We start from the raw sequence: 16,958 nt of genomic DNA, 5'->3' as shown, positions 1-16,958 counted from the left end.
TTGTGTCTGGTCTCTTCCTCTTTTGTCTTTGCTTCTTGGCTGCCATGAGCCAAGCGGCATTCCTCCACCATGATAGATCTGCTTTGGAGCCAGCCAGTCATCATGGACTAAAACCTCTGAAACCATAAGCCCAAGTAAAATGTTTCCTCCTTTAAGCCCCCCCCCCAGACATTTGTCAGTGATGAGAATGTACTAACACACTGCTTTTTCAAAAAATTAAATTTGCAGAAATTTACATAAGAGCTGGATGGAGAAACACCATTCACACAGCTGCATGCCTTTGGAACACCTTTCCTTTACATCCTTACACGTCTATGTTCCACATGTTGGGCTTAACTTTCAAACACTTTTAATAATTTTCTTTGTCATAGAGTTGCCCCAAGCCATTTATGAGTCTTCCCAGGGTGTTTTATTTTCCTTCCATTACCAGAACGCATCTGCAAGTAAAGGAGATGGGGAGGACAGAGAGTGAGGAAATTAAGTGATCTGACTTTTTTCTGAGTCTTAACTTTTAGTACAAAAATAAATAAATAAATAAAAAATAAAAGAAAAATGGAAAAACGGGATGATGATGAATATATATGTCTCTAGTGTTCACAGACTCAAACAGACTCATACGTGTACTCTTCCATGTTAAAGGTGGGTGAAGCTCATGGTTTAAAGAAAAAATATTCAATAACACTTGTTGTTAAAGACAAGAAGGCAGCCAGGCATGGTTGGCGCACGCTTGTAATCCCAGCATTTGGGAGGCTGAGATCAGAGGATCCCAGTTTGTGGACAGCCTCAGCTACTTAGTGAGGCCCACTGCAACTTAGTGAGACCCTGTTTCAAAATAAAGAATAAAAAAATAGGACAGGGGATGTAGCTTGGAGGTCAAATGCCCCTGGGTTCCATCCCCAGACCTACAAAAAAAAAAAAAAAATGACAAGAAGGCAGACTTTACTCAAGGTGGGGCTGTTGTCATAGAAGTAGACCACTGCAGTGGGGTCTTGCCATAAAAGAGACAGAATGGGCCCCATATTGAATACAGCATGAGCTAGTGGTAATTTTTAATCAAGGGTCAGAGTGACGTTAGTGAATAGAAAAATACTAAGAGGAAACATTAAAAATAAGGAACGATTCTGGCTAACCTGGCCCCATGAAGTCTTGCTGAAGATAGGCCACTTGGATGAGACATCGTCTGGGGGATGAAGGAGAAAGAAGGGATTAGATATCAACTTTGATTGGTATGAAGAATGGAGAATTCTAGCTAAATGAATTTAGGTGGATTCTTTCTAAAATTGGACAATACAGAGGTGAGCGTGGAAGCCTAAATATCAGTCTAGTTGGAAATGAACTAAGGAGAACCTGAGGAGAGTTTGGTTACTGAGAAAAATCGGGACAGTGGTGACTGCTTCTTGAAGATTCCCTTCTTTCAGTTGTTATGATATGTTGTGTGAATTCAGAGTAGTGAATTCACATTTTCAGCTCCCAACCGGATATTGGTTGGTCCTGTCCTCACCTGAGATTTTCTTTCTATTCTGCAGTATTTGGCAAGTGGTATTTATTTTATAATCAATATGTACTTTATACATATTTCAACCCTAGTGCTTTTCACTACTATTCCTCTCCTGTTAACATTTGACCAATTGAAAATATTGACTAATAGGAACAATTTTTATTTTATTATTTTTGTACACAACATTTTGTTTTTATCATTTTTTTCTTAGACTTTTGAACCAGACGTAGAGACAAAATAAGGTGTTATGAGCATGGAAAAAAACAAAAACAAAACTACAACAAAAAAAAACAGCATTGAGGGATAGCTGGGTATGGTCTTCTTGCAAGCTCTACCTAGTTATGGGATCAGTTGTTTTTTATCCAGGTAACCCTGGTTTTGGGTTATTACTGGAATTCTTCTGAGGAACAAGAAAGTTTCTATAATACTGCAAAATATAGTTAGGAACAAGCATTAAAAGAGAAGTCCAAGCAGGATGTGGTGCCACATGGTTATATATAATTCCAGTACTTGGGAGGCTGAGATAGGAGGAGCACAGGTTCAAAACCAACCTCAGCAACTTAGTGAGACAGTCAACAATTAGCAAGACCCTGTTTCAAAATTGAAAACTAGGGTTGGAGGTGTATCTCACAGTCCAATCTCCACTACCAAAAAAAAAAAAAAAAAAAAAGGCAATAGCTTAGACATCAGGTCAGATACTGGCTAGTTACACCAACATAAAATTGGCCAAATATACCTGGATTGGATTCTCAAATTAGTGGCTACAATATGAAGCGGGAATTAGATAATATTGAAGTGGGGCATGAAAGGAGCTGGCAAGGAATAGGCAATCCTTAATGCCATTCTTTTTATGATTGAGATGTACAGTGGAGCACATGGTAGTATGAGAATCTCATTGGCCTTCCAGTCTTAGGGGATAAGTCGGTGTTATCCAGGTGCAGGACATATTTGAGCATGAGGCTGAAAAGGATCTATGGAGCTAAGAAGCAATGGTACAAAGTTAGAGCTGAAAGCATGTAAACACAGTTGGAGTACGGGGGGGGGGGGGGGGCTCTGTCACCTGTCACAGCAATGCCTGGGGCAGGAACTGGGTTGTGAAGTGCCCTGTGCATCCTGTTCACACATGGGCTTTTTACTAAAATCTGTAAGTAGCTGCCAGATGAAAAGGCGAACGTGATCACAAATTGGAGGCATTGTTATGAAAGGAAGGCTTAGGAGAGTTGTCATGGGAATCTGGCTTATTAATAATGAAACTCTGCTAGATAAACACACATAGAGCCGCCTGCACAGATAGTAAAAGGTAGGCAGCTTTTCAGGCTCAGTGATTCTTTAGATGGAATATGCCCAAGAATTTTCATTCTCAGGGTTCTTTTATATGAAGTCAAAGATGCTCCCTCCTGCCTCTCTGCTGACTTCATTATCTCCCCAACACTGCCAGCAGGGATCAGGTTGACTCTGGCTTGGGGTGGTATCTGATTTATCATTCCAAGCCCTGCAGGACCAGTTTGGGCTGGAGGGTGGGGGGCTTTTATCTTCAGGCTTTGCTTGATCTAATCAGGCCTTGAACCCTTCTGCCAGTTTTGCTTCAAGTGTACACATGATCTCTCTCTCACTCTCTTTCTAAACAAGATTCAATTGTGAGTTCTCTGTTCCTTTCTCACTGTTCAATCAGACAGCTTTTCCTCTTGTGCTTTATTAGTAGAGACTTGCAATTTTTTTTTTGCCCTTAGAATGCACTGACATAAAAGCCCTTTATAATATTTTGACTTGAAAAAAGTACCTTACACAGGAACAGTTTTAATTTGTTCTTAAAAGTCATGACGCTGGCATTCTAGAAAATGAAATGAGGTGTGTGTGGGGGTGCTGAGATTGGGTCTTGAATCAGGGGAATCAGGTAGGAGACAGTAGTAGGTAATACATGTGATTATAAGGGCTGGGATTCAGGTTGTAGCTCTGAGGATGGAGAGGAAAGAATGGATGTGACAGGTGTTTAAACGATGGAAAAAACAGGATTAGGTGATAAGTGGCTGTGGGGAGTAAGAGACAGGGACACTGCAAGCATGCCTGGCTTTAATTTGGACCTGGGATAACCATTGGTGGAGGAGAATTCTGGACTCTCTCAGTTCCATTTTGGAAATGCTGGGTTTGTGGTTCCTGTCAGGTGCTCCAAGTGCATAAGCCAGTGAGCAATAGGGAGCTCTGAAGACAGAACTCAGCTGGAGAAATGGATTTGGGGCCAGGACCATGGATTGGGTAAAGTAGACGGTTATTTCTCTGCCATAGGCCAGTTAGCTGCTCCAGGCTGCCATTTGACTCTGCTGCTCAAGTGCATGCCGTGGCCAGGATGCTGAGACAACTTTCCCTTTTTAAATACCTGCCTTCTGGGGTTGAGTCTGTCTTCTCCAGATGAGGGTATGGGAAGGAGCACATGTAGTTCATGCAGACCCAAAGTCATCTCCTCCACTCATACCCATCCCAGGGACTCAGGACTTTGCTTCACTGTCACAGAGGCTGGGGGATGTGGTCTGGTTAAGGGGCTGCATTCCTCCAGTATTTGGGAGGCTGAGACAGGAGGATCACAGGTTCTCAGCTGAATTCTCAGCCATCTAGTAAAACCCTGTTTCAAAAAAAAAAAAAAATAAAAAGGGCTCAGGGTATATTTGGAATGACCCTGGGTTCAATTCCCAGTAAAACACACATACGCATGCATGCATGTGTGCTCACACACACACACACACACACACACACACACACACACACCTGTGTTCCCATATATGCCATTAATTATTGTGGAAGAGGTGAACATACTGGGGCAGGGGTGAACTAAGTCTCTTCTATCCTTATATGAGGCCATGAAGGCATGGGAGGAGATAAGACCATAGAAAGAGGTGGTGTAATGTCTCCATGCAGGAGCTGAACTCTGGGAGTGCCCACACCTAAGAGCAGAAGAGTCACCTGCTCAGACAGAGATAAACTGGAAAGCAGGAAGGGAATGGAGGTAGGAGAGGTGCTTAGAAATGAGTTTTCCGTAGTGAGGAAGCACCGTTAAGAGATGACTAGAATCTGAAGCCAAACTCTTTGAGTTAGCTCTTTAATTTCTTTACTAGCAATTTTTAACCTCTCTGTGCTTCGTTTTCTTATCTGAAAAATAAGGATAACCAGAGCACTCACCCCATAGACTTTTTGTTTTTGTACTGGGGATTGAACCTAGGGCCATTCTGCCTCTGAGCTACATCCCTAATTCTATTTTGTTCTTTATTTTGAGACAGGATCTCACTAGGTCGCTGAAGGTCTCCTTAAGTTGTCGAGGCTGTCCTTGAGCCTCGATCTTCCTTGAGCCTCCCTTGATCTTCCCATCACTTTAGGCTTGTTTATTTTCTGATAATTAAACAAATTATCATACTTAAAATCTCTTTAAACAGTACCTGGTTGCAATATATACCACCATTTGCAGCTCTGAATGATTAAAAGTCAAAGATTAGAAAGTACTGGTAGGGGAGAAAAAAATACACTTTTCTTGACCCATCCCAAAGTACATGGCTGACACTCCTATAACAAAAGACAGGTTAGTACATTTATTTAGTGAAAGTTTTCCATGACATGTTAATCTTCAGAAATGAAAACCAAAAGACCTAAATAAAACTATGTATTTGGGGGCTAAGTCTGAAGAAAGATGTAGATAGAAAAATGAGTAAAGAGAAAGGTATATGATCTACTGGTAATAAATTGAGGAAGATCTTCATCAAGGTTTGTATTAGATTCTCTCTGGTGTCTCTGTATGACATTCTCCCCTCCCACCCCAGGCATGAAGCAGGACACCTCTTACCCAAGGATCTGCAGGGGAGGGGAAAGGTCAGAAAATGACCTTTCTCCATTTTATGGCTTCCTTCAGGGAAGGGTAATTCCAGCTTCTATAACCTGCTTTTGGGATAGAAAAGCAGGAGAAAGCCAGAGAGACCGTCCTTCTGCAGCTCTTGTCTCCATCTGCTCAGGAATACTTTGTAGCCAAGGTGCTATACTTGGGCTATTGCATTCAAGTCCCGGTATGCACATTAGATTTGCTAAATAGGATGCTAACTTATGTATATCTATGAGTGGGGTTTTAGATTCATACCCTCATTACAACCCTAAAAGCTACAGGGTGATCATCTCAGGTTTTTTTGTTTGTTTTGATATGGGGATTGAAACTAGCAGCATTCTGCCCATAAGCTACACCCTAGCCATTTTTATAATCTGTTTTTGAAATCTGGTCTTACTAGGTTATTGAGAGTCTTGCTGTGTTGCTGAGGCTGTCTTCAAACCTTCAATCCTCCGGTCCCAGCCTCTCAAGTACTAGAGTTATAGGCATGCACCACCACACCCAGTTTATCATCTTAGTTTTACAGATGAAAATGGCAAAATACAAGGAAGCTAAATAACAGTCCTACATCATGGAGCTAGGTAGGGACTGGACTAAATCTATCTGTCACCTAAGCTTAGGCTTGGAGACACTAAATCACTAAATTTTCAGATGTTGCATGTAGGGTCAGAAGCAAGCTGGTGTTCCTATAAATTATTACTTTTAAACCTCAGCATGCAAAATATATATATATATATATATATATATATATATATATATATATATATATATATATATATGTTATTGAGCCTGGAGGCATCCTAGATTTGAGCTATACTCTCAGCCCTATTTTGTTTTTATTTTTTATTTTGAAACAGGGTATCACTAGTTTCTAACGGCCTCACCACATTGCTGAAACTAGCCTCAAACCTCTGATCCTCCTTTCTCAGATTCATAAATGTTGGGATTATTATTTTACCTATTAGTGAAGACATTATTAGTACATACCTCATTAGAATATGACAAAAAATATGCTGAGATTCTACATGAGAAATACTTAGCATACCACTTGGCACATAATAAACACATTTTCTGCACACGGTGGTGGCCAATGACAATAACAGTAGTTTATCAGAGTATTTACAACTAGATTTATACCCAGCTGCATTGCTTTTAGTCCTGCTTGTTATGACAGAAACATGTGCATTTTCTGGTTCTGAGTGTTTTTGCTCCTCAGGTATAGATTTCTAGATCAAGGTTTTGGGGACTCAGTGGTTTCCCTCTAGTTCTTACAGATGAACAGTTAGTGTAGACACTTTGTTTGAGGGGTCTGTGAATAAAACTTTGTGTTCAGCCAAGCTACAGTTGCCTCCTACTGCTAGAGCCTATGAGAAGGACGCCTACTGGGGGTTCTTACTTGTAGTTTCTTTACAACCACTTTTTGTTGTTGTTTTTAATAAAGTTCAGAAAGCACAGTCTTAAATTTGATGATTCTAGCTGGGTGTGGTGGTGCACACTTGTAATCCCAGTACTTGGGAGGCTGAGACAGACAGGAGAACCACAGATTTGAGGCCAGTATCAGCAATGTGTGAGATCCTCTGAAACTTAGTGAGATGCTATTTTAAAATAAATAATAAAATAGGGCTTGGAGTGTAGCTTGGAGGTAGAATGCCCCTAGGTTCAATCTCTAGTGCCTCAAAAAAATAGATGATTCTACCTTTCTAATGGGGAATTAATAATATATATGTACATATATGTTTATATACCTGTCATATATTAAAAATAATGAGATAACCTTTTTTCTACTTCATTTCCTATGTGTAGGATAACTTCACTCCTTATGAGACAGAAAGTCCTGTAGTGAATTTTATTGCCTGTGTTTCATTTTTTTTTTTTTACAGAAACACTTTCATGCAAAGCTTAAGATTATCAGAGGAGAAGTTTTTTTTTTATTCAATCTCTTTAATACCCATGAACTCATGAACTGGTATCATTTAGTATTTTGATTCAAGATTGTATATTTGTATCTGATAATTAGCATGGTCATTCAAACTTGTAAATCATGTTTATCATAAAAAATGAATTACAAAATATCAGTACTGGCATGTATTAGCACGTAGATTTTATTTATACTTTTATCTTTGTAAACATCAAAAGGCAGCCTGACTTTTAGAAGTGGCCTGTGAATATTGAGTACAGAAAAGCCATGGGTGTTCTTCCAATTTTAGAAACTCATTTTGGAGATAGATCAGAGAATAATTTCAAGTATATAATTTCCTCAAGTGAAATGAGGCATCTTGACATGCCTTCAGATAGATTCCAGGAAATGTAGGGATTCGTGCTTTTTCTCTGATAAAGGTAGTGTTATTATTTACAGTTAATACTTGACCAGAATTTTAACACTGCAGCCAGTAAAGTAGGTTAGACAACAAATCTTATTCATACCTTTGAATTATCTGGAGTTATTAATGCAGGGCTAACATAGCTCTGTGTAGGAAGAAAACACACTCAAGCAAAATCAACTCAGAATATTTCATTTTGAGGAAAGCGAATATGTGCAACCTTGTTCTTTTCCTTGCTGAATAAAACACTCTTTGTGAAAGAGAATGCAGTTTTAATCTCTTTCCTCTCTTGACCCACTCAACAGAAGTTTGTTTATGCAACGAGACATCTATGAATAGCATAATTGATTATATAGGGACATATCTATATGTTTTTTTCTAGACCTGGTATCTTGCTTTTTGACAAAAATGTCAAAGCATACACTCAAAAGATGCAAACAATATGGATACTTCCCTGGTTCAAAATAAGCTCAAGGATCTGTCCAGATTGAATTACTTCAATAAGGTTGATGCAGGCTGAACAATAGATTCTGTAGCTATTTCTATGCAGCATTTAGAGGAAATTATCTTATACAGAGGAATATTTTTTTGGAAAGTTAATCCTTGACTTTAAGTACTTGTGTAAATGATTCACCGGTGTTTGGCATAGTACTCATGCTGTTCGTTTCTATAATGCCTCTTGAGTCATCAAAAATATTAAGTTGTGTGCAGTATAAAGAAACATGTGCCATTATTTACATGTATACATTGTCATTTTATTAAATAATGGGTTTAATGCCGCATATAACAAAAATCAATGAATTAATAATACAGTATAAATACAATTAATGAATTAATAATACAGTATAAATACAATTGGAAAGTAAAATATCAGGGAAAGAGCAAGCCGACCTGTTACTGTGGAGGCAAACTGGGGGGCTGCAGTTGAGTTTCCTGCTTGCCTCTGATCTTTCCGACAGCTGAGCTGAAAGGAGACAGGCTCATCTGCAGAATTCCAATGTTAGAAGAGTAAATACTCTGATTTTTCAAAGGCAGCAAAATTCCAAAGTATTTTTTCAAGCCAGGACTATATATCTATTACTCATATCTAGGAAAGTATCTTCAATATTATTTTTCAAAAATTTTCTAGAGCAGTCCATTACAGTGTTCTTCAATATATATTATTAAAACATACCTCGTTGGAGAATATTATGCAAGGGCCCAGGTTTATATATTGCAAGCTGGCAGATTTGGGGACTCTGTTTTAGTGTCTGAGTTTACATTAAAAGTAACAAAATATATTTGAATGAATTTTTATGACAAACTAGATGAGGAAGTGATCAGATTAACATGTTGTTATAAAACTAGAGGAGCCTAATAGGACTTCAACTTTAAATCAACCACACTTGCCCTCCTCAGCATGGAGACAATCTTCAGGGCCCAGTGATCTGGTAGGAATCCCAGTCCCAACTATGTGCCTAACAGGATAATCTCATGTCTACTCCTCTGGGGAGACCCAGATGGCTTATTCTTAGATACAAACCCATTTACAATAGCCTTGTCTTAAATGTTTTACTTTATTTTCTAGTTTTTCTAAGTTAAATATTGATGTCCTTTTGAAAGAAATATTGACAAACTTGGCACTATCCAGAAAAGGACCATCAAGTTATACACGTGGAAAACTCAACTGAAAGAACTAGAAACATGCAGCTCAGAGAAGACATTAGAGAAAGGGAAAGTGATGACTCTTTACATATGACTCTCTACTTTGTGGGAAAAGGGCAAGTAAGAGCAGAAATACAACCAGCATATCCCGTTACAAAGGCAGGTTCTACTGAGGAAATGGCTGTTAAGAAGTAGTATTGCTTCCGTGTGGACAGGGCTGTCTAGTGAGGCAGGGTGATCCTTCCAATTTAAGCTCAGTTTTGACTGTTTTTATCTCCCATGTGTGAAACATACTTGCTTCTTTCTTTGCATGTCTTACACTTTTTTTTTGATATTTTAAATAATGTAATATGATAATTCTGGAAATCAGATTCTCCCCCCTCTTTCCAAAGTTTGTTGTTGTTGCTTATTTGTTAGATTAATGACTTTTCTGTTCTTACTTTTTTTTATGGTACTGGTGATTGAACCCAAAGGCATTCTACCTTCAAGCTCCATACCCAACGCGATTTTACTTTTTATTTGGAAACAGGGTCTCACTAGGTTGATAAAAGTCTCACTGCTTGCTGAGGTTGTCTTTGGACCTGTGAACCTGCGATTCTCCTGTCTCAGACTCCCAAGGACTGGGATCACTGGAGTGCACCACTATGCGTGGTTCTGATTAATGACTTTTCTAAACTAATTTTGTAAAGTCTGTACTCTTTGTCATGTGTGATCACTGAAGATCATTGACCCAGTAGCTTCGTGGTCAGTTAATGAATAAAGAAAGATTTTTTTAGATTCTTACAAGCAATATGTCTCACAGCCTTGGCCAAGGGGATACACAACCTCAGGGTTACCCAGAGGTGAGACCTTAGGGATTTCTCACTTTTTATCTGAACATATGGACAGCTCTGAGCATGTGTGTAACTTTCTAGATTTCAACAATTAGATCAGAACTTTTCCACGCCCACCATGGACTTATCATTCCTTAGGTTTTCTTTTTCTTAAGGTTTTTGTTTATCTTAACAGTGTGCAAATGAGCATAACTGATTACATGTATGGTGGTGCATCCCTGTAATCCTTAGGGGACTGAGACCGGAGGACTTCAGGTTTATGGCCAATCTCAGCAACTTAGACTTTGTTCCAAAAATTTAAAGAATGCAGAAGGGTATAGCTTGTCCCTGGATTCAATCCCCAGTACAAAATGAACAAACAAGAAAAAAAACTAAACTATTATCTAATGCCTTAATAGCCTCCATGATCAACATTTGCCCCTGATTGTTACTCCCAGGGGAAAAGTCTATTTCTTCTGAAGTGAAATCAAATAAAATTATTATAAATAATCAAGTGAAATCAAATAAAGATAGCCTCGAACGTGAGCTATTCCAGAGAACCACCAGACCTGACCCCCCCCCCAAAAAAAATGACTGTTCTCACTGAGAAGGGCTCTTGAAAGGAGCTCCAACACCATTTTGCTCCCTCACTGGCCACCAGGCTGTGAGGTGTCACCATGATTTTCAAGACTCCTGCAGAGCTGAGGACTGAGGATGGATGATGTACATACACAATTATCCATGCCAATCTCAGTGTTGTAACTGGAGGGTGAGGGTGCAGCAGGGAAGGCCCACTGAGTTCTATGTGCATATATGTGTCTACTACTCTGAACTTCATTGTGATGTATGATTGCAATGCACCAAAAAAAAGAAAAGATACCATAAAGCTTACTGTTTTTGCTTAGATTCAGGTTCTTTTCTTGGATAAATGCCTCTTAGAGAGCTACAGGCCTTTGGCTAATCTCCAGAGTTGCAAAGAAAAAGTTGATTCTGACCACTTTTGCCGGTGTCTTCATTCCTTCTATGGAAGAGGGACAGTTGAGAAACTTGTACTGTGCCTGTCTTGCCAATGTCACACCAGGGGGATTTTTGAGCTATGCTTTTAAAAAATGAAAAATTGAACCCATTGACTTACCAAGTCCCTCTCACTTTAGAACGTTTGAAACTAATTTACCTAATACCCAAGCCATTCTGGGTGATATAATTTACCGTGCCTTTGAAAAAAAAAAAATACTGCCAGGCGTGGTGCGCAGGCTTGTGATCCCCGCACTTGGGAGGCAGAGGCAGGAAGAACACGCAGGTTCAAAGCCAGCTGCACTGGCTTAAGAGACCCTGTTTCCAAATAAAAATATAAAACATAGGTGTCTGGGAGTGTAGCCAGAGGTAGAAGGGTTTCCAGGAACCCCAGTACCACAATAAATAAATAAATAGACAAACAAATAAATAAATAAATAAATACACACATACATACATACATACATACACCGGGCGTGGTGGTGCACGCTTGTAATCCCAGCATTCGGGAGGCGGAGACTGGAGGATCGACTTTCGCGGACAGCCTCAGCTACTTAGTGAGGCCTTCTGCAACCTAGTGAGACCCTGTTTCAAAATAAAGAATAAAAAATGGAGCAGGGGGTGTAGCTTGGAGGTCAAATGCCTCTGTGTTCCATCCCTTGACCCCCCCAAAAATGTAAATAGTAAATACTATTGCTTTAAAATTTGAAAGAGAATTTCCCCAGTGCCAAAATAGGAAGCACTATAGATTGCACTTTGTTTAACTCAGTGATTTTAAAAATGAAATATTACCTTTTTGCATAGTTTCTTAGTTTAAGATGAATTTCTCTAAAATGATATTAAACCAATAAAAAGGAGAACTATATAGGCCAAAGACTATATAGGTCAAGAGAGTATTTAAAAGGTAAAAAAAAAAAAAAACTAGTAGTTGACTGATAGCATTTTTTTTGTGTGTGTGGTACTGGGGTTCCTGGAAGCCCTTCTACCTCCAGGCTACACTCCCAGACCTATTTTATACTTTTTTTATTTTGGAAACAAGGTCTCTTAAGCCAGTGCGGCTGACTTAGAACCTGTATGATCCTCCTGTCTCCGCCTCTCAAACGGGGGGTGGGGGGGATTACCAGCATGTGCCACCATGCCCAGCTGACTGATGGCATTTTTTAGAGTTGAATCTCAGCATATACACTTTTTGAATGGCTATCTTTAATTCTGAAATTTATTGTAGTAATTATAACCAAAATATTCATCTGCCCATACCAATTCTCTCATGTTCATTAAAGACTCATTTTTGTATTAAATACTGAGAACACAAGAGATTATCTAGACATAATCCAAGGGTCTTTTATATTAATTTCTTAAAAATGAATATTAGGATGTGCTATCACATTACTTAGCAATAATGTTATATGAAGTGTGCATATTAATTAAGTTTCCACACATCTGAAGCCAAACCATTATAATTGACCTATCTTTGATATTACCCTTTCTAAATTATGTTAAATTTTTTTTCATAATTGGAAAATTAGAGATTTATAACCTTAATGGCAGGTATTAACTTTGGATGGCTTCATTGTCTTGAAAACAGTGACATCCATTTATGCTCTTGTATCAGTATTTACTGGTGACACAATGTTTTTTGTGTGTGTTTCATAGTCTCTTACAAATTGCTGTACCTCATACTTTTCTATAAATATCTGCTGGTCATAGATTTTCTATCAATTTTTAAGTTAAGTGTTCTAATCTGTAACCTATACAAATAATTATGCATTATAGCAGAAAAGATCTGATCCCTGCTGGGTTCTTACTATATGCTAGATATAATTCTAAGTGTTTAATCCCTCCAATATCCCAAACAGTAGGTATTACTACTCTGGTTTCATATGAGAAAACTAAAGTGCAGAAAAATTAAGTAACTATCTCAAAGTTATATGGCTTATAAGTAGTAGAGCAGGGTTTGAATTCAGACTTTGCAGTTCATGATCTTAACCACCGTACTATACTCTGTCATATAAACATGCTCATTAGAATTACACATAAGCATACAAGTGAATGGGCATTAATTGAATACCCAACTAAAACTCTTTGGAAAGTACTTGAATGTCAGTAAATTGCTTTGTTACATATATTTTGGTTTCCCATAGAATATTTATGTATGTCTTGTGTGTGTGTGCATATTTTCTATGTATGTATCAGCCAGGTAAGATAGCCAGAGAATATGAAATATTACAAAGTTATGACTATTTTAATTCCATTTTTGGTAGAATTGATGAATATTTTTTAAGCTTTTGACTATTTTTATTACATGTTATACCAGAAAAAGAAGAAGTTATTGAAAAGTGTCTGAGTAGTTTTACATGACTCTTTATTTCTCTGGAGTAATGCCATATTGGGACAGAGTTACTAATCAATGTCTTGGGAAATCAAATAATTATGTATTATTCCTTCCTCCCCTCCAGTATAATGTACAAATTAACATCTGGTTCAATAGTTTTGATTTCCTTGGCTTAGTGAGTTCTTTGTGAAATCTAGAGAAGAAAATAAGTAATTTCAATGCTACAAATTTCTTCTTATTGAAGTAACTGCCTCTGTAGGGTAAGCACTGAGTCACTTTTACTGGAAAATCCAAATAAGAGCTTTCAAAGTCAAGTTTTATATTGTTGGAAGATAATTTTTTTCAAAGCTATTATGTATTTCTGTCTTGTGTACAGAGACAGTGGGCAACTTTGATCTAAACTATCTCTTCAAGGATGTGTGTATAGAAAACAGCCTAGAAAGTAGATAAATTTTTCTTTTCATAGAAAGTGACAGATTTGTATACTGCCCTGTACAATAATGATAATCCTCCTCTCTGAGGTGAAGGACAGGCAAGCTTACTTCTCATTATGAAAGATTAGGGATCCCTAAGCTCACGGTTCCTCTCCCATAACACAGCCCATCTTGGTGCAGCCATAGTCTGGCACTCTTCCTGTTATTCTTGAGGAGCTGACATGTTTTCTGGTGATTGCCATTTCTATGGCCAAGACAGCCCTTTGTCTCTGCTTCTGCCAGCATCCATAAAATTATGGTGGGCTAATTTGTTACCTTCTGAGGAGAGTAAAATCTCAGAATCTTCAAAGTTTTTGAAATTTGTCTTAAAAGTGTTGTCCCAGATTTTTACTTCAACTTACAATCAGTTTCCCTTTAGAAGAGCGAAGGGCTAAATGAGGGATGTGTGCATGTATGCCTCTACCATCTTGTACCCCATTAAGATGTATGACTACAAGGCACCAATAAAAAAAAAATTAAAGAAGAAGAGTAAATTATCATCTTCTTGCTGTGGGATCACTAGATACAAAACCCATAGCTTGCTCACTTGAGACACTGGTCACTAGAGGTAAGGCAGGTATGCTCTGCTCACTCAGGAGGTGACTATCACAGTTGCAAGTTCCTCCTCCCCTGTTTTTCTTTGTCATAATTTTTCCTTCCACTTTTTTCCTCCTTTTCACTTTCTTCAGAATTCTCTTCTACATTTGACATTAGAACTCCTTAGACTTTTGCACTGAAACAAAACTTTGCTCATTTTTGTTCCCTTAAGTCAAATGTTTCTGACTTGTTCAGAAACTGAAGAAGTTTCCGATCCTTACTTGGGAGGGCTATAGGTTAGGTCTTGGCACTAGTTTCCCCATGTGTATTTCTGCCACTGGCAGTGAACAGAGAAGGTGGGGTAATTAGAATCATTTCCACCCATCAGCATGTTTCAGTAGCACACTGGGGAAATGCTACTGATCTTTGGGGAAGAGTATCTAACTCAATGAGCTATAATTAGACAGTGAACACAGTAAGTCATAATATAATCATAATAAAACATTATTTAAAACTTTTTTGGTTTAGTATAGATGAGGAGTTAGCAGTCTATGGATTGTGAACCAAATCTGGTCTAATGCCCTTTGATGGCTGCTTTTGTATTACAGTGGCAGAAATAGGTAGCTGCAATAGAAACCACATCAACACCAAAAAAACAAAACAAAAAACTACATTAGCCAACTCCTGCTAAATGTTAGGTTTTATACCAGTGAGTCTCAGTTTCCGATTGTAGGGAAAACGAGGGGGTAGGCTTGACAGAATCAGCTAGTACAACTTTTTAAAAGGTACCCATCGATATCTTCTTGTAGTCTTTCCCTGTTGACACTATCTTAAACATTACAATTTAACTGATATAGATTGTTTGTTTTCGCTATTTTCCACCCCCTGTAACACAGCTTTAATTTTGATCATGTTATTTCTCTTACAGGGCTGTGGGAAGAAAATGTATTCTTTTTTGAGAGGAACCAAACAACTCCAAGTATTAAGGTTTCTGGGGATCTCCATTGGAGTGACGCAAATCCTGGCTATGATTCTCACCATTACTCTGCTCTGGGCTTTGTATTATGATAGAAGGGAGCCTGGGACAGACCAAATGATGTCCCTGAAGAATGACACCTCTCAGCATTTGTCATGTCACTCTGTGGAACTGTTGAAACCAAGCCTTTCGAGGATCTTTGAACATGCCCCTATGGCAAACAGCTTTAACACACACTTTGAGATGGAAGAATTATAAAGAATATCAAAGAAAGACACTGACACCACAAACTTGTTTTGTTGGACTTGGGAATTTCTGAGTATACAGTTATGTGTTTCAAAAATTTGTCCACATAAACATATTGCCATGAAAGAATGCCTAGTTGTATAATTTTCTACTCTTTAAAATCAAGAGAGAAAGGTTTCTTATGTCACCACCTGGGCAAGAATCAATGCCCTTTTAATGCTGAGGTCAGACCTGATAGTCACTTCATAGCCCGTGTAAGAATTTTACTGACTGTAGTTTTGTTTCAAGCCTGGTCAGCATTTCTATAAATGAGCCACATATGGTGGGATTGGAGCTAAGTGAGGTTGATTAACTTCCACTGGCTAGTGTGTCAAGTATTAGTTAACTGCTAACATAGAGGAAGTTAGACAGTACTAATGTCCTTTATTATTTGGTAATACATTCTTTTGAGGGTAACTATATTTTACATAAGAAAATTTTCAAGATTGGTGACTACTTAAATGTGATTTTTGCTGGTTACTAAAATATTCTTACCACTTCCAAGAATGAACAAATTGTCTTAAAGTGATCAGGGATGTATGTGTATATAAGTTTGTGCTAAGTTTGTATAATTCAGTAGATTTCAGTTCTTATAATGTTAAGAATAACAATTGTGAAAAGGGTAAATTTGTCCTGTATAGCACCATTATTTTTAGCCTTTCCTGTTAATAGAGCTTTTAAATTCTGTCTTGGGTCTGCATTACATTCATAACTGTTAATTTAAATGCTTAACCACTAATTTTGAAAATTACCAGTGTGATACATAGGGATCATTAAAATTCTGAATGTAGTCTGGTCTCTAGAAAGTGTTAACATGAAAATTTACACATAACTTAGTTGATTCAGCAAAGACTTGGATGATATTTCATAAGCAAAGACTTTTTGACAATGAACACTTTAAAAGAGCTTATTTCTGAAAGTCTCCAACTCAATATAATTCTACAGAGGACAGTTTTTTTTGTCTCCAGAAAAAAATGCTATGAGAATCATTTAAATAAGTGACAATTTAACTAGAGATTCTTTGCTTTACTTCACTGATTAGTATACTGTGGCAAATTATACAGATTATTAAAGTTTTTACAAAGGTAAAATATATTTATTTGAAATGGGAAAAGTGCATTTTACTGTATTTTGTGTATTATGTTTATTTCAGATTATGGAAAGAAAAGACAGTTGTCAATAAATATTTTCTAGAGAGTAATACTTT

General features: G+C 37.8%; 1 protein-coding gene across 3 annotated transcripts in view; it reads left to right on the top strand.

Moving 5' to 3' along the window:
- Positions 1-15,724, top strand: part of TSPAN12 (tetraspanin 12) — a gene marked incomplete at both ends in the record, with an annotated part of 74,235 nt that extends 58,511 nt beyond the window's left edge. For all 3 annotated transcript variants that reach the window (XM_080701899.1, XM_080701900.1, XM_080701898.1), the window contains one exon: positions 15,419-15,724. In XM_080701899.1, coding sequence (XP_080558025.1) covers positions 15,419-15,724 — 306 coding nt within the window. The remainder of the gene's footprint in view (positions 1-15,418) is intronic.
- Positions 15,725-16,958: the final 1,234 nt, after the last annotated feature.

Source organism: Muscardinus avellanarius, assembly GCF_963383645.1.
Source record: "Muscardinus avellanarius genome assembly, chromosome: 9".
NCBI lineage: Eukaryota > Metazoa > Chordata > Mammalia > Rodentia > Gliridae > Muscardinus > Muscardinus avellanarius.
The sequence above is the reverse complement of the archived record's forward strand: the minus strand, read 5'-3'. Positions and strand labels throughout refer to the sequence as shown.